Source organism: Rhagoletis zephyria, unplaced genomic scaffold, assembly GCF_001687245.7.
Source record: "Rhagoletis zephyria isolate East Lansing unplaced genomic scaffold, Rhagoletis_zephyria_1.1 Rzeph_scaffold_01567, whole genome shotgun sequence".
NCBI lineage: Eukaryota > Metazoa > Arthropoda > Insecta > Diptera > Tephritidae > Rhagoletis > Rhagoletis zephyria.
Window position 1 is genome coordinate 84,564 of NW_016158651.1, and position 24,267 is coordinate 108,830.

At 35.3% G+C, this 24,267-nt stretch overlaps 1 protein-coding gene across 4 annotated transcripts in view; it reads right to left on the reverse strand.

Annotated features, from left to right (window-relative positions):
• Bem46 (abhydrolase domain containing 13-like protein Bem46) overlaps positions 1–23,518 on the reverse strand; it is a 76,537-nt gene extending 53,019 nt beyond the window's left edge. The window contains exons 1-4 of one of the 4 annotated variants that reach the window (XM_017618163.1): positions 23,303–23,516; positions 23,058–23,235; positions 22,415–22,998; positions 21,553–21,731 (exon numbers count right to left, since the gene is read on the reverse strand). In XM_017618163.1, the coding sequence (XP_017473652.1) occupies positions 21,553–21,731; positions 22,415–22,998; positions 23,058–23,208 (914 nt within the window). In that variant the 5' untranslated portion in view covers positions 23,209–23,235; positions 23,303–23,516. Of the gene's footprint in view, positions 1–21,552; positions 21,732–22,414; positions 22,999–23,057 lie in introns of all 4 variants that reach the window. The other 3 variants (XM_017618166.1, XM_017618164.1, XM_017618165.1) reach the window with 3 other exon arrangements.
• Positions 23,519–24,267: the final 749 nt, after the last annotated feature.

The following is a 24,267-nucleotide window of genomic DNA, read 5'->3' on the forward strand; positions in this document are numbered from 1 at the left end:
TGTATTTCCTTTTTCTTCACTGAGGGAAAAAATTTTAAAATTAAAAAAACCGTGCTAAATTTAAAAAAAATACGCATATAAAAGAGCACCAACCCAACTCGTTTTAAATTTGAGTATGTACGTTATAAAAAATGTCGTTGTGAAGTGCGCAGATGCTTTTCGTTATACGAAATTATAATTAAGAAGAAAAAAAATTATTTTGTGTTCCCGTCTGATGGTAATTGAACTCGGACCCTCTTGGCAGCAACCAATTATATCAAGCGTCTTTGCACACTCAGCTACAGCCATATGTACATGCAAATGTGTTTTCAAATGTTGAGTTTGAATCAACATCACAGCGCGCGATCAGTGCATTTGTACAGATAAACATGTACCATGTACAGTGGGTTTCAAAATAAAGTGTTGCTAATAAAACTCACACATGGGGATGTATTAGTGAATTGTATTTAATTTTAGAAAGTGAATACAAATATCTTTTTCGCATTACTGTCAATACTTTGTCCAGTTCCCGTTGTTGTCAATAATGGCTTGGCATCGTCTGGTACAATTTTGGCTCAATTCTTGAGCATATTCCAACGGTAACTCTCTCCAAATCCGTTTTAATGCCAAAATTAGCTGCTTGGTAAATAAAGTCCACTGTAAAGTTAGTTGCAGCATATTGACATAATTTTCAATGCGATATCTGTAAAAAATTGCAACAAACTTTACAGTGGACTTTATTTTGACTATGACTACGGGCCAATCACTTTGATCCCATTTTCAGCTAATTTAAAAAAGTTAAATTAAATCAAGTTAGGAAAATTCCTATTCTTCTTAAACGGAATCGCTATATTTATAAATTATTTTATACTTTTTAGTTCTTGTTGTAATAGAAGCGTGTTTTTAGTTTTTTAACTATAATTTCATTTTCTACTTTTTAGTTTTTTGAAATCTTGCAATTAATATTATACTGTCTGTATATTTCTCATTCTGTCCATTTCTTTCAATGCGAAGACAATTTTCCGCACCCTGCTTTTTAGCTTCACTTTTTACCTAACGTGCTAGATTTGACCTTAACAAACAAAATTTTCAATGTATTTCAACTAATAGGTAATACACATATTCTGAATATAAACCAAATCGGAGCACAGATGCCGATTTTTTAATTATATAGACTCGCGCGCCACATAGCTGCCACAATTTTTTGTGTAGTTATTTCTTTTCATGTAAGCAATATGCATTCGAAATGTGAACTTAATCGGATCATAAATACGGTTTTTCCAAATATCTCGACTCCTGCGCCACCTATCAGCAAAATTTTTTGCGGATTTATTTCTTTTCACGCAAGTAATATATGTTCTAAATATGAACCATATCAGACTATAAATGTGGGTTTTACAAATATCTCGACTCCTGCGCCACCTAGCGGCAAAATTTTTTGGGATTTTTTTCTTTTCATATAAGTAATATATGTTTCAAATATGAACCAAATCATACTATAAATGCGGGTTTTACAAATATCTCGACTCCTGCGCCACCTAGCGGATTGTCATCTTTCATATTGCATTGTCCTCGAGTACTGAGCTAAGTGTGAAGCTTCAAGTCTGTAGCTCATCGGGAAGTTTGTTAAATATTGACTGCAAAGTTCCAGGACATACAAAGATACATACATACATACATACATACAAGTGAAGTAAAAGCTTGTAAAAAAACATACGAGACGTGCAAAACGCCATCCGTGCAGTGAAAAATGCTTCATTTTAATACGGGCGTATTTGAATTGAATATTTCCATTATACGTAGTGTTTGTATAATGGAAAAATCCACTTTTCACTTAATTTAAATACGAACATTTTTAAACGGTAATCAAATAAAAAATTATCAATCTTACAACGCGTTTTTTTCTCAGTGTTGTTTTAATAAAAGGACTAACCTTGAAGCATCAACAACATCAACAACACTCATTGCAAAAGAATATTAGACCTCCAATGATAGCTTCAAGGTTAGTACTTTTATTAAAACAAGAAAAAGGAAATACACACCTTTCCTAAAAACAAACCTAATGAGTAATAAAATTATAGTTAAAAACACCAACAACACGCTTTTATTACAATAAGAACTAAAAAGAAAAAAAACTATAAATAAACTATTGATTTAAAGATTCGTTAAATAAGGATATGAAGTTCCCTAACTTGATGTTCTTTAACCTTTTAAACTAGCTTAATATAGGATTAAAGTAATTTTCACGTAGTCATTGTCGAAATAAAGTCTACTGAAAAGTTAGTTGCAGTTATTTTTTACAGGCATCCCATTGGAAACATACAGCACCCCATTGGTAGAGGGCTTCGGGTGTACGAATTTGTTTTAACATCAGGAGTTGAAGACTTGCTCTAGCTGCTAGTCTCTTAAAATTTCCTCGGATCACGTCGTAAGCAGATTTCCCATGTGAACTTGCAACAAAGTTCAGTTTTGCCATTTCCTTGAAGGGATTTTCATGATTTCAGACCTTTAGTAAAGTTAATATCATTTATTCATATTATTTTTGTTTTCCTCTTTCAAAAATATACAATTTCATAAAATTTCAATGTCTACTTATCATATTGCTCGAGCGTTAGACGATCTAGAGTCCATATGCATAAGTATCCCATTACGCCCATTTGGGTACTTAAAGTTTACATTATAGACAATGTTTTTATGTAAAAATAAAAATTTTAAAAAATGCTATAATCAAAAAAAAAAATCAAAAAGAAAAATGCTTACTTAACTTTTTTTTTTTGTTTTTTATACGTTGCACATTAATGTAAAAATCTTATTATATTAAACGAGCAATTATTGTATATATATATGTATATATATATATCCACATCGATGAAATTTTGTACACCGATTGTTCAAATATCTTTGAACATGGATACATATCTGCCTGAGTAATAACATTAAATATAGCAAGAACTTTTAAAAAATATGTATACAGTACATAAATAATCACTTTTTTGCCCTCGGCAATATGTTCAAACATCTTTGAACATGTATGCATACAAACATACATATATGCCTGGGTCTTAAAAATACTCAAACTTAAAATTGTAATAAACATTTCTAATCCTTGAATATATAAAGGAAAGATAAAAATTGTGCACTTGCGCCAAAACTAAAATACAGTCCACTGAAGAAAATATAAATAGAAGAAAATATAATTTGTACGCTTACATTTACATATATAAATTCATATGTATGTATCCAAACACAAACATACAATAAGAATGTCAAGTGGATTCGACGCACAAAAGTAGGTAATTAAATGTAAGGAACGTTCGCGAGAAACAATAAAATATTGAATCGGTTGATCCTTTATCAGTTGCAAAAATATAAACACACATAAAATGCAGCGCATACGGGAAACATTAAAATGTCAGTGCTGCAAGGCAACCCTTATGGTGCTACAAACAGAAAATACATTGCCTGTCAATATTCTCAACATGCAAAGATGTAGCAGAGGCACACAACCAAAATACCATAAGAACCAATGCACTGGTTTCTTATTTTATCCTTTGTAAATATACATACACACATATGTACATATACAATTAGTTAGGAAACATAAAGTAAGAAAATTGTAAATAAAGAAGAAATATTCAATAAACAGATCAGAATCGTAAAGACTCTCAACTAACACTCATTCTGCTTTTTTATTTTATTTTGTATGCTTTACTTCTCCCCACCAGCGGTAAGGGGTAAAGCATTTAAGACGCTTTATTCTTCTTTCTTTATTAAAGTTTTACTTCCCCCCAACAGCGGTAAGGGGTTAAACTTTTAATATTGAAAGTACTAACCTCTTATTTTATTAGACTCTACTTCCCCCCACCAGTGGTAAGGGGTAGAGAATTTTAAAATAAGAGTATTTGTAGTTCAAGCATTGCTGAGAATTACTTGTTACCCCCCACCCGAGGAAAGGAACAAGTGACTCAGCTCTGCATCGAACACCGCTGCTGATTTGGATTTTAAGGTTATCTGAATAGGCATTATCCCCAACAAGACTCGTGTAAGGTTGCCACCTATTCGAAATTTGTTACGAATTAATTAAAACATCATAATATGGGTATCAAATGGAAGGTATTTTAATGATCCATAATTAAAAATATTTTTAATAGGGTTGCCACCTATTTTGAATCGCAAATTTATATATTTTTTTGGTAAAATATTACTATTTATGAGTACCAAGAGATGGTTCTTAAACAATACTCTCCCTATATACAAACTGTTATCTCTTAGGATAATAGTGTGAGGTTGCCACTTATTTTCGATTCTACACAATTTATCTAAAACATCGCAATATGGATATCCAATGAAAGGTATTGTAAAGAACTTTGGTCAGAAAATATTTTCAATCAGGGTTGCCACGTTTCTATGTAATACAAATTTTTATTTTGTTAATTTCAATCAATATTTTTTTTATGTATACACAGTACATATACGACCAAAAGATATGTACCATCCATTCCAGAGTAATTCGCAACAGGGTTCCCACATAAATTTTAGAGTAAGGAATTTGCTTAATAGATATCGAAATACTATTTTTTTTTTGTTTATTTCCAAAATGTTTTCTTAAAGCTATCCAAATCATGAAAAGTTTAAAAAGTATATGCACTCCGGGCGAAGCTCGGTCAACCTGGTACTCTACAATTAAAGCCCATAATAAGACGGAAGAAATACATTTTTTATCATTAAGTTTCGTTAAAAGGTTTCCAAGATACAGCACTTTAAAGAAAGGTATGTATGACGTTTTCTTAAAATTTAAGTACCGTGTAAGTAGGCAACCCTACGTCATATCGGCAAAATATGCTGAACGTATATTCATGTCACCTGGACCTTCAATCTCTTCAACTTTCATCCAAATCCTGAGAGGTCGCGCACAGAGGTGGCCGCGGTGGCATGAAATGCCTCATATAATGAAAATTTGGAATGAACAATCGCGCAATTTTTTTTTACTGCGGCGCTTTTTTTCCTTTTCTCATATAAATATATACTTTAATATATAATGAAAATTTGGAGTAAAAAATCCCCCGATTTTTTATTTAAAATTTTCGCCTACGGCGCTTTTTTTCCTTTTCTTATATAAAACGATATTTTAATATACATTTACAGGCCGATTCTGTGCACTTCATAAATTAAAAGTTTTTATAATTTGCAGAGATGCTCACCAAACTATATGAATCGATTTCGTTTTGTTGATGTGCAAAAATAACTTATCAAAATGATTTCGGTTCGTTTCAGAGCTGCATTAAGGAAAGAAAATTCAATCGTTAACGTTGAAACGAAATAAATCATCAATCGTTAGCATCGAAACAAAATAAATCAACGAAAAGTTGTTGTTGTATGCCATAAACACCTAGCACCTAAATGCATGCTACAGCTTCAGAATTGACGATTGAATTTCTTTTCGTTAATAAGCAAAATAGAATTATTTTGATAATTACCTAAACCCTAAAAAACTGAATCGTTTCAACAGAAACGATTGATTTTTTTTTGGTAAACGCTAAAATTAACGTTACAATGCATCCTTGATAATTTGTGAATTTTTAACTATTTATTAAGAATTGGGATTCTAGCACAGAAATCAAAAGCTCTTTTCTTGATCAATTAAGCCCAAAATACAATAAGCAGTGGCAGTGGCAGTTTGGCAGAAAGTGTGGTGACCAATGAAGCGACTCACAAAACAACAGTGGCAGCTGGCAGTACTGCTCAGTTTAGCCCAAACTCTAAATTCACTGCCACTGCCTTCATCTCAGAAAACTTCGCATGTTGAATCTGAATAAATAAAACGGAGCCAACTTCTGTTTATGTCACTGAAGCAGTCACTGACAACGCATTTGTATTTGATGCGGCAGTGACTGCCAATATTAGCAGTAACAGCTGATTTTAAAAACTGTCACTGCCACTGCCACTGCGCTATTGTATTTTGGCCTTTATCAAGATTGAAAATGCTATTGACAAGCGTTTACAAATTATAATTTCAAGTGAAAATTATAAATTTTGAATACATATTAAAAAATGGTTTATATCATGATACAAAAAAGAAGGTAGTTCCATTTAATGACATTCGTTGTTGTTGTTAACCATTTGAATTTTAATAAAATTATGACATTTCATCAAATTCATGCTACCTTATCACTAGAAGAAATGTTTTTTTTTAAGCAGAAGATTTTATCAGTACATTCAAAGATGTGGAATATGATGAACTTGAAAATTATGCCGGCTACATAATTTCGAAAATGGGGTTGACGACTGGGTTTCAGACATTGTACTTAAAACGACGATATGTTAAAGGCCGTAGACACGCATTGATTTATCGGCCAACCAGTTGACCAACCTACTTAACGAAATTCCCTACAAACGAACCAACCAGTTGGCCGATTTCATTTGAGTGAGAGTTTTTGAACTGTGAACAACACAACGACACTGGCAAACTTTTAAGTTATGCTAGGAATGCTTCTCATTTTTATGTATTTGTTATTGCTACCGCCCCCGTTTTCATAAATTATACGCATTTTCACAAGCGTAACAAGCCGAAAAACACATGCTAACGTTAATGCGCCTTTAAAAAAAATTAAATTNGTTGGCCGATTTCATTTGAGTGAGAGTTTTTGAACTGTGAACAACACAACGACACTGGCAAACTTTTAAGTTATGCTAGGAATGCTTCTCATTTTTATGTATTTGTTATTGCTACCGCCCCCGTTTTCATAAATTATACGCATTTTCACAAGCGTAACAAGCCGAAAAACACATGCTAACGTTAATGCGCCTTTAAAAAAAATTAAATTGCATTTTAGGTTGCCAACTTGTCTACACACAGAGCAACAAGTTGACCAATCTGGCTCAAAAATCAAAAATTTTTGGTTTACTCCAACCATGATAAAAAAATAAGGTAGAACCGCTGAGAGGAATTTTTCGAATTCTTGACGTTTGCAAGATATTTAATTTAAAAATATTACACAAACTCACACACACATTCTCATTTTCAATCTCAAACAACAACAACTTTGAACAATTCCTTTTTTTTTACTCTCAATTTTATACGATTTTAAAATGTTGGCAAACTTCAAAAAAAAATCATGGCCGACGCATTGAGAGAAGGGTTTTACCTTACTATGCTTTTATCATGACTCCAAACTGACGAACAACTTGACGAAGGTTTGCCAACTTGCCTACACACGGCTTATGCAGCGTTTTTGCTGCATTTAAAATGCAACATTTAGCACTTTCGAACATATGTTTTCGAAGAGCGTTCATGCTATCGCATTTAGCAAATGTACATTTACGCGAGTTCGAAATCGTATGCTTTTGACAAACAGCCGTGTTCCAGTCGCTTATTCAGATCCGTATCAATTGCGATCAATTCTCACGCAGAAGATAATGTGCAAAAAACCCTACTGCAAAGGAAAAAATAAATTTTAAACCAAAAATTCAATACAAAAACTTGAATTGTTTTAACCGTAACCGAACATTTGTTTGTGTATATATTCATTTGTCGGTGCTGTCAATTAAAATTTCCTCACTTAATTAGGAAACAAAACAAACAGAGTTGATCACAAATTGATCCAGATTTCTATCAGCATCATATCGATGTTGAATTTGCGTAACTTTTCTTTATCCAAATAATGTAAAATAATAAATGAAATCTCGATCGGCGATCACTTAAAGGAAGCTAGCCACTGTATACGCGAAAAAGCAATGTTGCCACTTTTTCTCATTAAACCACGTTCGAATCCACGGTGCAGCGAACAAAGCTGGCGCCGTCAGTGGTACCGCTACTTTAGTTTTGCCGATTTTGACAGTTGTGGTAACTTGTAAATAAACCTTTGTTTACAAATCAGCGACAAAGAATTTTAATTATAAGTGAAAAAGCAGTTTAAATGGTGTTAATTTGCAATTTGTGGGTGATTTTTGAGTTGAAGACTGCGTAAAAACTAATAAAATTAAGTGCCGTGTGTTAAATTTCGACAGCCGTCAAGATGCGAGATGCAAGTGTAGCGCTGCGACGAATAGCTGCATTTTGTGTACATAGGGCACGGTAAAGCCGTTCTCGAAATGTATCTTTATTATTATATTGATAGCATTTCATCACAATGACTTCACTTCTGCTCCAAGCATCCTCCTTTAGCAAGTTAACTAATCAATCCCGCTGAGATGCTTCCGCAATTTGCTGCATCAGCCTTAATTGCAAAGCAATGGAGCACTAAAACGTTTGCTGCAGCAGCTTCGATTGCAAAGCAATCGAGTGCACTAACGTTTACTATTCTCTAATAGATTATGTGAAAATGCAATATTTTCGCATTTAGTAAAATTAAAACACGTTTTCCGCTGTAAAGTGAACTATTTTGGCAGTTTCAACTCATTCTTTTTTTCGCTTTTCGGCCAGGACGGCGCAATCTTGTATTCTATCATTCTTGTGTTCGAATCGTTGAAATTTTGAAAGATCACAGGGTTGCTTTTAGCATTTAGATTCTTAATGCAAAAATGGAGTTGCATTTAGGTGACGATTTTTGTATGGATAAATGTACATTTAGAGTAGCATTTAGAGCTAAATGCGCTAAATGTGCTTTTATGCGTAAGCAAAAACAGCCCATTATTTACCACAAACTTCTAGCGGTTGGCCAACTGGTTGGCCGATAAATCGATCCGTGTGTAGGGCCTTTTAATTGTTTCGCCGTCTGTTCGAGTCGACGTCAGGTTTTTTGCATACATTAGAAACTTTAAATTCAAAATTTGTTGAAGTGATGAGCCTATTTTTTTTGCAAAATCTCTTGAGAAATTTAAAAGTAAATTTGAACCAAAATATAAAAAGGTTTTATTTGGGAAGAACATTCTTTAGAATTACATTTTTAAATCGCAAGATTGTATTCAAACTAAGAAAATGAAAAAACAACAACATTGCGCGTGGTTTTTATTATAAAAAAAAGAACAATTACCATGAAGTCTTCTTTAATACTTTATATCAGAGACATAACTATTATAAGAGAAAAGAATAAAATTCAATCAATAATCATTACATTAAGATAAATATTTCTCAAAATAAGTCTCAAAATAAAAGTCTTTGAAGACCTAAAAATATTTATCTCGCTGATAATTATTTTGAAAACACTTCTTAATAACTTATATAACTTAACTTCTATAATATAAGTCTTAAAATAATAGTTATCGATGACTTAAAACAATTTCTCACACATAATTATTATCAAAAGACTTTTATAATTCTTACGAAAATTTTGATGACTTTTTTTAAAACTCCACCATGAAATAATTATTATTCTGGGTATCTGCTTTATATTTTTATACATTTTTAATAAAAATAGTGCGAGCTACGTAAGTAAAAAAAGTACTAAGCACTGATAATGGATTTTTATTTGAAATATTATTACATTGGTATAAATATGGGAAGGAAAATACTCCGATTTATTGTTTTAATATTATCAAAGTGGCAAGGCCGTTAATAATACTCACAATTTATGAAACTTCAAAAAATTTTATTATCCGTCAAAAGTTGTTAATTGAAACTACCTTCATGTTTGTATCATGGTTTATATCATTTAAATACTGCATGTGCCGGCATTTGAACCTGCGACACTCGGAATTATTGTCCACATCTCTAGCTACTCAAATTCATTATTTGTTCTGGAAATACATACAGTATTGGACATATCTATAGCACCCCCTTTCAAAGCCATATTGTTTGCCATTTATGTTTAATTATTTGTTTTCTAAAAAATCAACAAAAATTTTTAGCCACTTGAAACTTGCACATTATTAGACTAAATTTATTGGGCTATAAAACAGTGTATTTAGAAAAATTCTACCGCTTCTGAGAAAAAAGTTTGAAATTTGGGTGAAAATTTGTTGCACTTTTTTGCGGTCTTTTAAAAAGTTTTAAACTTGAGTTTATATGAGTTCTGTGAGAGAATGAACTGTCTTTAATTAATAATAGATCGGCGCTTACACATATGTTAGTGTTTGGCCGAGCTTCTCCTCCGATTTGTGGCGTGCGCCTTGGGAAGGGACCTACAGTTTTACGCCCACTCCGAACGACGATTGTATTTTTCATGGCAGAAATACGCTCGGAGGTTTGCCATTGTCTGCCGAGGGACGTCCGCTGTTGAGAAAAACCCTTTTTTCTATATTTTTGTTCGATGTTGCTTTGACCAGGGTTTGAACCCAGGCGAGGCGGAGTGGAAGCGCGCAGTGCTTACCATTACACCACAGCGGCCGATTGTATTTTAATTGAATATTTTTTAAGAATAAATAAATAAACATGAGTGGCAAACAATATCACTTTGAAATGGGGGTGCTATTGTATTGGTCAATACTGTATGTATGAAATGCGAAGCCAAATCATGCATTTCCCCATACAAATTCGCATTTCTCCATACAAATTCGCATTTCCAAATTGACTCATTTAAACAAACTTTCGAAGCAAAATGCGTTCCAATTGCTGTACTATTTTATTGAACACACTCAAAAACAAAAACTCCTGAAAGGTTGTTCGTTTTTTAAATTTGGAATTTTTAAAAATCAAAACAAACAATGAAATATCTGATGTTTGGGTATACAAATTGTTAATTTATAAATAAGTTTGCACATCTAGTCTTATAAAAGAATACTTTCTTTGTAACCAAAACGTGTTAAAAATATAAGGCATGCAGTGTTTACCTTCATTTTGTATCTGTTTCCTCTTTTGAATTGATGAGTCAAAGGAAATGCGAATCTAGCAGTGTAAACACCTTCAAATGACTGATTGCTACTCACTCATTTGGGGCCAAAGTAAACGTCAGGTGTTGTACGTAGTGACAGCTCGTTTCGACGGCTCCCTTAAGGCTCTGTTATGCATACTTGGCAGAGCTTCGCGTGTAAGCGGTTACCCAACGCACAGCATTACATACGTAAAAGTCTGTTGGTTTTTAATTTCTACGTAAAAATGGTATAGCAGTGCATGCAATGCCAAGTATGCATAACAGAGCCTTTACAAAAGGTTGTAATATGGAAGCACCAGAGAAACGGGAAGAAAAAAAGTCCGCTTTGCGAAATAGTACTAAATTTAGTACTCTTTTTGATATGAAATTGTGCATACAAATAGTTACAAACGGTATATTATGATAAGCTAAATTTGCGGAAATTGTATATATTACGTAGTACTTGTGCATTAAATGGTAATTTAGTTACAATGGCCTATAATTATAGTCAAAGTAAAGAAGATAAATTGCAGTTTTTTGACATAATTCTCAAAACCGCTTTAGGGTATACTTTTTAACTAAAAAAACTATAAGATGATTGTTATATCTTACAAAAGTTTCGCCATAAAAAAATTCGTGATGTCCCCGAATCGTTACAACATGACGGAATCGACAAAAGGGCGCATCTACGGGTGAAAAGAATATTTCATCGAACAAAATGCCAACTAAAGATGTGGAGCTTGTATCGCAATGCAAGTTGCATCCGTTCTGGACTGAGATGCCAGACATATGGTTTCTACAAATTGAGGCCACCTTTCAGTCGTTCAAGATCACATCTTCGGTCGGGAAATATAATCTGGTCCTCTCAGCAATTAACAGCGTTGCTTTAAAGGAAGTTGCGGATGTTTCAAGAGCCGTACCAGCTCAAGACCGATATATTAACCTCAAAACTCAACTACTGTCACGTTCTACTGATTAAGCCGACCCACATAGGGGTATTTAGCCGGCCAAAATTATTTTTATTAATACTTCAACTGGAAATAATAGAAAATACGTGTTTTAACATTTGGAATTAAAATGTTTAAAATCAAGTAAATAGAAGGGGAGGACGTCACATTATTACACCAAAAAAGAAAATAAGGTCATGATTTATTTTGGAACGAATTTCCGTCATCCCTTGTCAAGTTTGTCAAAATAAATCATCTTACCACCCTGTCGGAAAAATCAACCAACACCAACACAAAAATAAAGTCACTTAATGTTTGACATCGATAGACTCCATGTTTCCGTGGTCCGATTGTAGGAGCATGCATATTTACGTGTTCGTCTCGGCGAGGAAAAGGTTTATATCTAGGTTGAAACATTAACAGAGTTGCCAGCTGTTAAAAAATTTAGTTCTATTAAGTTAAATGCATTGCTGCATTATGGGAATCAATGTAAATGGCAGGGAATTAGATAATTCAAATATGTATCACAGTATAGGTAAAAAATTTAATAAAACTACACATTTGTTCTTCTTCAATGCTGGTCGTCTTGCCGTGGCGAAGGGGCTTAAATGACGACATGGAAATTCCCCAAAGGGAGCTTCCAGATCGTGAAGAACTAAGAGGAAAGCTTCATATCCTTTGCAATCGTGAGGGAAGCTAACAAACCAAAATGGTATGTGAGCAAACTTTCCGGTTGGAGCCGCACCAGCAACACCCTAAGCCAAGGTGTTGAGGTACCCGTGCCGATGTCTGAATGGTCAGCGGGTGTATATTGAATAGCCGGCCGCGAACGATCCCCTCCGATGCCCGGGCAAGGTCGGAGGTATAAGTGCCTTCTCTACGTATGCCGGCTCTGCGGACGAGTGACGAACCTTTTCCGTGCATACTCGGGGGGCCAAATATGAATGACAATAAACAAAAACAACAAACTGAAACCGAAAGAAAACTGATGACGAACACTGCAACGAACACTGGACAATCGACTTTGGCACTTCCCTATCGGATCCCGGGCCCCGTTGTTACGGAGTCCGATGAGGACACCCTTCTTGCCTCCATCAAGTGTTCTTGGTTGTACCAACCATAGTACACCAGAAGCACAAGCAGCAAATCATACCACATCTAACGATGCCAAGCCAGGCATCCCTACCAGCCACGACCTTCCGTCTTCCTCCAAAGCTGCCGGCAGTACCAACCACAGTACAACGACGGCGGGAACAGGGCGGAAAAAGAAACATAAAAAGTCCCAGAACCAAATCAGAAAGAGACGCTACCAGAGGGCGGTCTACATGCTAGATAAAATATCTAGCAATTTGGCTCCAAGCGGCTCCTATCAGTTGAAGGCGGTCGAATACTATAAAAAGGTGGTTGAGGAATATGAGAGCTCCTTAAAAGAGAAGCAATCTGCAAACCCCAATCCACCTGAAATAAAGCAAAAGAGCGAATGTCAAAAGATAAATCCTTCCACTAACGACAGCACTACCGGCAGAGAGAGCAAGAAGCCTAAACAGGCTTCTTCATCTGACCACAACCCGCTGCAACGCCACTTTAGTGACGTTGCCAAAGACAGTCTGTTGATGGCCATAGTCGACGAAAACTCGAAGACTCCGGTATCTATGCAGAAGCACTGGGTGGAGATCGACGTCAAGCTATCAAGTCTCGTTATGGACTACGTCCTCGATAGCCAGGCGGGTCCCCATCCGGAGTTTGATTCCTCTGGATCCTTTCGAGGATACAGGGTTATCAGATGCGCGGACTAGGCTTCTTTGGACTTCTTAGCTGGGCTGATTCCAGCTAAGGACGTTCCTCAGAGGCCACGTGCACGTATCTGGTTTTCCCCCATGGAGGACCCAGGCGAGAAACTTCTGAGANCTGGGCTGATTCCAGCTAAGGACGTTCCTCAGAGGCCACGTGCACGTATCCCCCCATGGAGGACCCAGGCGAGAAACTTCTGAGATGCCTAAAGCTCGCCAACAAACACATACCGTGTATAGCAGACTGGCAGCTTATAAAATAAAACCAGCAGACCTCTTCTCTTGGCCATTTGCGAAGAATCTATTGAGGCTCGGTCAAAGGCGGACAACAGAATTCGCTTTGGCATCCGCATGGCCAAGATGAAGATTTTTGTAGGCGACAAGGCTCCTGATGAAGACGACAGAGAGGAGGTCGATGATACGAGCCAGTTGCTGAAGGACGTAAACATCTCCGATGCAGCCCCCGCCGAAGATGAAGTGTGTACAGATTAATCTGCAGCACTAAATATGTCNGGCCAAGATGAAGATTTTTGTAGGCGACAAGGCTCCTGATGAAGACGACAGAGAGGAGGTCGATGATACGAGCCAGTTGCTGAAGGACGTAAACATCTCCGATGCAGCCCCCGCCGAAGATGAAGTGTGTACAGATTAATCTGCAGCACTCAATATGTCCGACAGATAATCTGTCAATCCTTCTCGGAGAGGGAAGCATCGACGTCAGCCTAATCCAGGAGCCGTGGGTCAGAGGTGATCAGATCCATGGACTTAAGAGCGGTAAACATAACCTCTTTTAGAGTGGTAACACAGGTAAACCGAGAGCATGCATTCTAATCAAAAAAGGTATTAATGCGTTTCTCTGTCCAAATTACAGCATAGCAGACTTAACCGTGGTGAAAGTGGAGAGAGAATGGCACCAAAATACCTTCCTGGCATCTGCTACCTGGCTCATGACAGGGACGCCCCACCCGAAGAACTGGAACAATTTACCGCCCAAAATCAGAGGGAACAAATTCGGATAGGATGCGACGCAAATGCGAGACACACTATCTGGGGGAGTTCCACGATAAACAGCAGAGGTGAGTCTCTCTTACACTTTATATTAAATACTAACCTGAGTATATGCAATAAAGGAGAGAGTCCAACCTTTATATTTCCCAGCTCCGAAAGATTTGCGGGATGGGAAGATGTACTGGACTTAACCCTACCAACAGATGGAATTGTCGTCGATGACTGGAGAGTATCCAGTGAAACATCCATGTCGGATCATTGTTAAATACTCTTCAGCATTCGCGGAAAGCCCACTACCTGTTCCTTATTTCGGAATCCGAGAAGAACTATATGCCCCAAATTTATCAGGCTAACGTCAGGTAACCTAGACAGTAGTAAATCAAAGGAGATTCCAACTGCTGTAGAACTAGACAACACAGTAGAAAAGCTGGAAAAAACTCGAGCCATAGCTTTTAAAAAATCCACACCAGTAAGCGTCCTTAAGAAAAAATCATCTCCATGGTGGACGGGGGAGCTTAGGGAGCACAGGTCAAATCTCAAAAAAATCTTTAACGAGTGCTATAGAACAAAACTGTGGCAGCCATACAAAGATGAGTTAAGGCAGTACAAAAAATCAGTAAAGAAAGCTAAAGCGGACTCTTGGCAGTCCTATAGAGAACTGTAGGGATTCCGCCAGACTAAGCAAAGTTTTATCCAAGGAACACAATAACCCCAACCTTATTAAGGGAGAGGACGGTGCATGGACCAGGACAGCGGAGGAATCACTAGAGACCTTCATAAATACACACTTTTCCGGCTGCGATCAGAGGCCAAAACACACAAATCAAAAACCATTGTCAGTGCTTGGTTTTCTTTTTAATTACGTAGCACCCACTATTTGTATTAAAAATATATAAAATATAGACAAAGAACGTAAATCTATAAGAAGAGACAACACGTTAAAATTGTAACGAGTGGGAACATCAGGAGCGTGCTTTCTCTTTTGCCCAAATACGTTTTGTGATTGGATGAAAAGAGAAAGCACGCTCTTGATGTTCACACTCGCTACAATTATAACGTGTTGTCTCCTCTTATAGATTTACGTTCTTTGTCTATATTTTATATATTTTTAATAAAAATAGTGCGTGCTAGGTAATTAAAAAGAAAACCAAGCACTGATAATGGTTTTTGATTTGAAATATTATTACATTATTATAAATATGGGAAGGAAAATACTCCGATTTAATGTTTTAATATTATCAAAGTGGCAAAGCCGTTGATAACACTCACAATTTAGGCAAAGAACATAGTGACGCGACAAAGAGAGCGACAAAACATTTTCTGATAATAGCAAAGAAAGAGACAAGAAACGTCGAAACATAGTGAAGCAAGCAAATTTGTTTGTTTTCGTCGCAATGCTCTTTGTAGCTTTCTTCGCTTCACTATGTGCTGCCACATTGAAAAATAAAAGTTTGTTTTTGTCGCTATTATCCGAAAATGTCTTGTCGATCTTTTTGTCGCGCCAGTATGTTCTTTGCCTTTTGAAACTTCTTTTTTGTATCATCATTGAAATTCCCTTTTTTACCTTCCTTTTATTAGCTCGGGATGTAACTATGTAATATTGATGCGCCTAAAAGATACAGCGATTTCTATTCTCAAGTTACATACCTGATGACAGTACGAATGGCAATTATAATAGGAAGGTTTTAGTTTTTTAAACTATATATTTTTTTTTTATTTGTATCATGCTGCCTTTTTTTTTGTATCATGGCTCTACGATTCCCACATGAGGGGAACTGAATTCCACATGAGTGGAACTGATTTCATTGGGCACGTTTAGAAGGCGCAACAGCTCAGGAACTGTTGCGATTGCACCAAGAATGATAGAATACAAGATTGCGCTAACCGAGCTGAGACCAACCGGACGTGACGCAGTGTTGCCACAAAAAAATTACCAAATTCGTCAAAGACAAATGAAACATCCTCAAAATCCGAACAAATTACTCAAGATTTTCTTATTTATTATTTACAGGACTTAGCATAAAAATTAATCACATTCTCCAATTCAATTGGTACATTTGTTCTTGAGGTTCAAACAAAGTATCACCGTTATTTTTTATGCCTTGCTTTGTATATAATATTGCTGCAACTATATCAGCCCAATAAACACTAAAACAATATTTCTCCAACCTTTGAGAAATTCATAGTTCTCAAGTTGATATCCAACATCATTCTCCAACTCATCTCTAACCGACGCGGAGATACGTAAAAAGTGATAGAGAAACGAATATTTAATTATCAAGTGAAAAACTAAAGCTATATAACGAGGAAAATTACCAACAAAAAGTAAATAATCTTCAAAACATCCTCAAATAATCTTGAAAGAAAATAAAACGCCAAGTGAATCAAGTGGCAAAATTAATGTCGGCCTGTGTACTGTGAAGTGAATTATTGTAATACGATTTTGCTTAACTACATAATAGAAAAGGAGTAATAAAATTAAAAATTAATATTTAAATTCATCTATGTATGTCGTTTCAATCAAATAGGTATAAGGTATTTTACTATTTCAATTTCAGTATTTCAATGATATGTTTGAGACCAATTGGAGAATTACATTCGACTTCAAGTTGAGAACTAGCATTTTCTCAACTTGAGAAACAGTCCTTTTTTCATACAAAGAAAAATGCCCTTTTTGTTGAGAACGCTATGATCCTCCACTTGAGGTACTGTTGAGAAACAACGTTGGAGATTTGAGAAATACCTTAGTTCTCAAATTAACCTCAAGTTGAGCTCAAACCTAAATGTTTATTGGGAGTGCTTAATCTGGTCCTCAAGCCAGTCCTACACATTTTTAAACTACTAAATATACATTCTACTGAAGCATTAGAAAAGGGCTATATTAGTAATGCAGATATAATTTTTTTTTAATTGGGAAACTTATATGAACCTGAAGAATCTTTTAATTCAAAGACTTGTTTCCTATAATTTTCTGCATATAATGAAGAATCAATATGAATATCCTTATGATCGAACAATGCGTGCTCTCTCCATTCGTTATCGGGATTTTGCAAGTTCAAAATAAGTTGAAAACATAACGATGAAAGGAAAAAAATGATCGATAATATTTTGAATATATAGCAGCAAATGCAGATGTGCTTAAGAGCGAAAAACACCACACACGCGGCTTGACAAACCAAGCGAAATATTCCTTTGAATAAAGCTATTTCTGTTGTGTATGGGGGTTTTTGAAAGTTTGACAAGCCATTTGAAGGAAATTTGAACAAAAATCAAAATTTTTTGATTTTCTGGCCGTCATGTTGACGTTTGATCAAACCGCTTGCGTTCAGGCCGATTCTGAACAGAAACCCCCTGGGAGTTTTCTCACTTTTCCCTTTCCTCCTATCATGAATAAAAATTCCTTGAGTATTTTTTATATTAAATGGCGGAGTTTAGCTGTCAAAAAAGTGTCAAACAGCTTTTTCGAACCTCGAATTTCCTCCTCCCAAATTTTCGGGGAAAATGCTACTCCCTGGGAGTTAATTATTGGAGGATTTCTTTCTCGGGAGAAACAAATTCCCGGAGAACAAACTCCCCGGGAATATTAAGAATTGGGCTGGTTATGTGTGATAAAATCGCCTCATTCACAACGGAATTTTTACCGAATGAGGACGCAAGAGAGAAAAATCAAAGAAAACCAAACCCTTTTACATTGTGAACCGGAAGAAAACTAAAATTTTTTGCTTGAACGAGTCATATTTGCATGGTGTATGGCGAAATGGGAAAAGTAGGTTTGAAGAATGTTTGACAAGCCGCTTGTGTGGTGTATTTGGCTCATTATAAAACTTCGGAAAGCTTTAATTTTAAATAATGAAAATCAATAATTATATCATTCTATCTTGAAGTGACAAGAATTACTGACATTTGAGTAAAAACATTGTTGGAATCTATTAAATTTTGACAAAGTTATGGGCATTTTAAAAAAACATTCTCACTGTCAATTCGAATAATCGATTTTTGCCTGAAAAACAAAATCGCGTTTAATTCGGCCGAAAAATTTTTCCGAGCCAAAAGAAAAAATACGTGTCTCATTATTTGGACCAAAAACAATGTATTTGAGTTTGGTGGAAATTAAAAATCATGCTCGTACCTGACCGGTTGTCTGGAAATGGAAAGCATCGCCTATATGATAGTTATATATATATCTCGATTCCTAGACGTGACCCAGCGAAACGCCGGGACACGTAAAACTTGTTTTTGACCGATATAACATTTCCCGTTGGTTTCATCCCATCCCTTTTTTGAGTGTCGCATAGTGTTATTTTTATTTTTGCTCGACATGATTTTCTTAACTTTAAGAGAAAAAATTGTCCAACACTAAAAACTATATGGTGACAAGAATGATATAACACAAGATTCAGCATTCCCGGCGAAGATAAAATTTCTCAAGTAAAAGTAAACAAAGCCGAACGGGAGGATAAAATAAACTGTAAAATAGTAAATTTTCCAAGTAATAAATTTTTCGACAGAAAACGTGGTTTTATTGTGTTAAATTGCAAAATATATGATTTGTAAAAAGAATTAATAGCGAAAATGTTAAAAAGCGGTGATTTTTGCGAAAGTATTAGCAAATTTTAGTGCATGTAAAGTTTATGAGGCGTTGTTTATTTTTCCTTGAGAATTGTCAAAATCGGCAAATCCACGTGCCACATTTGTTCGCTACTTCGTGATTGGATAGAAAGAAAAACTGGAAGCACTCCGCAAAATTGCCGAAATCTCTTAAAATATGTTCGAATAACATCTTGATATGGAAGGAACTGCTTTGCACTGTCAAGGAAGAAACTGCCAAAACTCAACGCAATTTTTAGCAACTTCCATCTTGCACTTTATTATGCTAAAATTAAAAAGTTTGCAATTTAGGTGAAACCTTGCAGAATTTTTTTAATTTTTGTACAAAGCTTGATCCAAACCGAGATCTACCACATTTTTTTGAAATCTAACACATTTTTTTCCAAATTCTACCACACAGAATTTTTTAACGTCCGATCACTGTGTTGTGTACTTCTGATCAGCTGAATAGTTGCATGTTAGATGATCGTAATATTTTTCTGATCATTTGAGACAACATGTTGGTATGTACCTTTGAGAGTTGAGTTTGACAGCTAATGTATCAAGCCGTTCAGAAGACTCATAACGATCACTGATTTTGTTAGCAACGGTTGGGCTCAACCAAGGTACATTGAACAGGTAGTATCAGTAGAGCAGCTGATTTGATTTATTTTCAAATTATTTGGTCACGAAAATGTCAAATATTTTTAATTTTTTCTCACAAAAATTCTGAATTGTTAAAATCCATTTGCATGGGAAACCTTTTTCCATACAAAACAAGCGATTGAATAGCAGCTTTTGGAACGTTCGCCTAACTCAGCAGCACAACCGCTGATTACTGGGCCTTGCAAAGGATGGATCAATGCTTCGAGAAGCAAACAAATTAACTAGGAAAGAAAGTTGCATCAATTTTTATTTTTTCCAATTTCAATTTTTAATTTTTTGTAATTCACATGGCACACTTTGATTTAGAAGAAAAAACTCGGAACAGTTTTTGACACTTTCGATACCAGAAGCAACAACAAAATACATGCAAATGTTGTTTTTGCTCTACTGATACTACCTGTTTAATGTGCCTTGGGCTCAACTGCTGCGCCTTCTGAACCTACCCATTGTCACATATGAAAAATATGAATTTAAAAGCAAAAAAGCTTTTGACTGCCGTAGCCGAGTAGGTAGAGATGTCGGCAATAAATGCTGTGTCGCAGGTTCAAATGCCGGCACACGCAGTATTTAAATGATAGAAAAAAAATTTTAATAAACAAAATTTACATATGAAATTTAAATTTGTAAATGCTTGTCAATATCATTTTCAATCTTGATAGTTTACCAAGATTTTGATTTCTATGCTAGAATTCCAATTCTTGATAAATAATAAAAAATTTACAAATTATAAAAAAAATTTATTCATCAAATGCACAGATTCGAGCTGTTACAGATGTAGATATATGAATCGAATGAATGAAAGGTCTTTTAATTACCTTTCCAACTGTGTCCATATCCTAAAAATCGGTTTAATAATTTTCAAAATATAAGCTTTTAAAAATGTTGAAAATTCCACGCCCCCCTATTAAATTGCATAAAAAAAGTATGCCATTAAAATCAGGAACAGGGGACCACGCCCACTTTTTTTCGGCTCAACGGCTTTTATTCTTTAGGTGTTCCCAGCTCTTTTACTACAGGCCAACCTAATATTCGCGGCTTGCGTTTTGGTACGCGCGCCGTCGAATTTGCTTTTCTGCGTCGCCCGAAATCAAAATGTCACGCAGAACAAAAATTGAAAATTGATTTAAGCTGAAATTATTCAAAGCTCCATGTAAATGAAAATTCAACACCGCAGAATTTTTCTGTGGTTATAGCCCGTAGCGCAGAAATCTGCGAAAACTAGATTTTTCCGTGTCAGCTGATTTCTTCGTTCTTTAGATAGTTGCCACTTCCGTCAGTTTTGCAGATCGTAAAAAAGTTATAAGTTCATATTCAAAATATGTTTAAAATATTTGAAATTTACTATTGAATCAGGTTTTTTGTTGTAAACTAAGTAGTTTATATTTAGCTACAATCTGTTATAGCACGATAGTTGAAAAGGTAGGTTTATGAAAAAAAAACATTGATGAGTGGCAACACTGTAGTAAGCACCACTGAGAGCTCCGGTAATCGACAAAATTCTGCGTATACAGACTGCGTTCAAGTATACGTTCTGCGTCCTTGACTAATTATAGCTTTAGTTTCGTAAACACGCCGTTCAATTTCGGTTGGTCCCATACAAGTTTTATGTACATGAGGAATTTTTGACAGTAAATTGGCGGTGTGCGTGAATATTAGGTTGGCATGTTATAACATTGAAATATTGGGCCGTATGCATAAAAACTAAGGAAAAGCATTTTCTTAAAATTTCGCCCTTTCACTTGATTTGTTCAAATAAATTTAAGTGAAAGGTATGAAATTTTAAGAAAAGCAATTGCTTATTTTTTATGCATATTGCCCATTATTTAAGTTATATGAATTAACACATACCCGTCCATGATCCAGGTATCATTGTGAGCCCCTCCTATAAATTCTAGTATGCGTTTCCTTTCACTTCCACACTTCATGTACAAAGTACGCATCATACGTGGCGGCACTAGGTTATCGGCCAAACCCGATACGAATAAAAACGGTACAGAACATTTACCAATCTTCCATGAGGAGAAGTACTATAAAAAACTCAATTATAAAAAGATTTTTTTTTTTAATTTGACAAGAGCGTGTCAGACCTGGGCTCGAATCGTAACAATCGTGAACTAGCAACTTGTCACGTAATAAAATTATAGTTAAAAAAAAACTAAAAGCACGCTTTTATTACAATAGGAACTGAAAAGCAAATAATTATTTATAGAAATACAGATTTCGTTTAAGAGTAATAGGAAGTTCCCTAACTTGATTTAATTAAACTTTTAAAATCAACCCAAAATTGGATTAAAGTAATTGAATAAAATTGATTTTACCGGAAAACTAAACGTGGGGTCTGTGAAAAACGCAGTTTCGAAAAATGTGTTTGTTAGGGCCTTTGTGAATTAAGGTGACAATATAAATATAATATTATATTCATAGCTAAACAATTAAATTCCAAAAAATTATTAGTTAAATTCATTTCCGAAATTTTATTCTAAATTATGCGTTATTATTTATCACAAACTCGCGATCAGTGTCACATGGCAACACTCGATTACAGTTGGACAGCACTTGCAGCAGAAATAAAAGAAATGAGACAGAAAGGTCTTTCTGTCTGGTCATACATCGATATAAAACTTCTTTCTAAATTTGACAACGAATTGCGTAGAAAAGATGGAAATATTGAAACGTCTGACATGCTCTATAAATTGGGACAATTTCTTACTTTATTTTTGAAGCAAAATCTTGGTATAAGATTTGCCGATGGGTGCACCAACTCAACCGCCATATCCGGAATGCTAGTAAATGTATTCTCAACAATAACACACATAATTTTTTGGCTGTACACTGTATCGGCAGCAACATCTATAACTACTGCACCGCCCAATGAGCGCCCGAACAAAACTATTTGTGCATGGTCTAGATCATTTCGTGTGTACAAGTAGTCAACCACAGCACGAGCATCGGTTCCTAAGCCTCGTTCTGAGGGCACACCCGTTGAAAAGCCATAGCCCCGATAGTCTACCATCAAAATGTTACAGTGTAGATGATTATATATTCCCCAAACATTTTGCATGCGATGACCCATGTTTCCTGCATTTCCATGAAAGTACACAAAAGTGGGTACCCCCTTTGAACGGTCCACCGGTTGGTATACCCAGAATGCATGCAATGTGACTTTATCTGGTGTATGTATATTGACTGTTTCATGTGGTAGATTATGCAATTTAGGAATGGGAACATAGATACGAGAATTCGCGGGAAGATCGGGATGATATAATACCATATCTTGTAAATAGTAGAACGCGACTGAAAGTATTAGCATTAAATTTTAAAATAGTCAATGGAAGAAATTCACAAAATCTTACCAAATATGATAGTGATAAGCACGGAAAGCGTCAAAATGCTACCATAATAGTAATAGAATATTAAAATGGCCAAAAATCCCGCTATCAATATAGCGAAAACGCTTCGTGATCGTGGAATCGTAATTGGCACGCCGCCGAATTCCTGCGACATTTGTTGGTGATAGGATTAGAAGCTACCCTAGGAAAAAATGTTTCCGCAGCGGAGTGAGGCACTTCGAACAAACTTTTAAAATTTTATCGCTTACAGATAAGCACTTCCATGTTTTACTTTTTCAAAGTCGTAGAGAAGTTCTTGTAAATATTATTCCACGGTTATTGCGTTCCCTCACACATCTTGCGTATAGTTATGAAGTGAAATACACGAAATCAGCACATATTTATTATTAACGCAACCGATTATTTGCGATTTAACATCAACCGAACAGCTGTTTGTATAGATACATAAAGTGGCCGTTAGACGTTGCAAGTGCAAGCCCTTTTACGAAGTCTGTCAAACTTAAAAATTTTACAAAAGAGATTGCGGCAGCAGTTTAAGGGGCTGATAGTGTTGAGAAAGTTCTTATTTTCCGATATCTTCATCATTTTCTGTAGAAATGCTAACAGTTTTAAGTTATTTGTTGTTAAAATTTACCCATTACTTCACATATTTTTTATATAAACACTGCATTAATCACTTTTCTTTTCATTAATATATCAGCTTTTGTTCATAAACAAATGAATGTACATCTTTTTTCTACTAAATATTTAACAATTAATGCTTATAAACGTGTTCTTTAAATAATGTGGCGAATACTGCGGCAACACAAAGCGAACAACGAGAAATAGGCAGAATGTTCGAGGAATGACGTAGAATGTTCCACAAAGAGAAACGTCAAGTTGGATGAACACTGCGAACAGCGAGAGAAAGAGAATGAGCGATAAACTTCAGAATGTTCTAGAAATGCCAGAAGTGCCAGCGCAGGTATATAAGGGCGCCGCCACAGCGAGTTGTGTTAGTTACGAGTTACAAGACAGCAAGCTACAAGTAAAGTGAGCAGAGAAGTGAGTTGCGAATAAGCAAGATATAAGTTTAATTGTGTTACCAAGTTTAGTTAAGCGCTATTATTGCTTTAACAAGTATTGTAAAGTGTTTTTACTGTATTAGCGAGTATTGTAAATTGTTTGTTGTACAATAAAGTTAATTGTACTTCAATTTGGTCATCGATTGCAT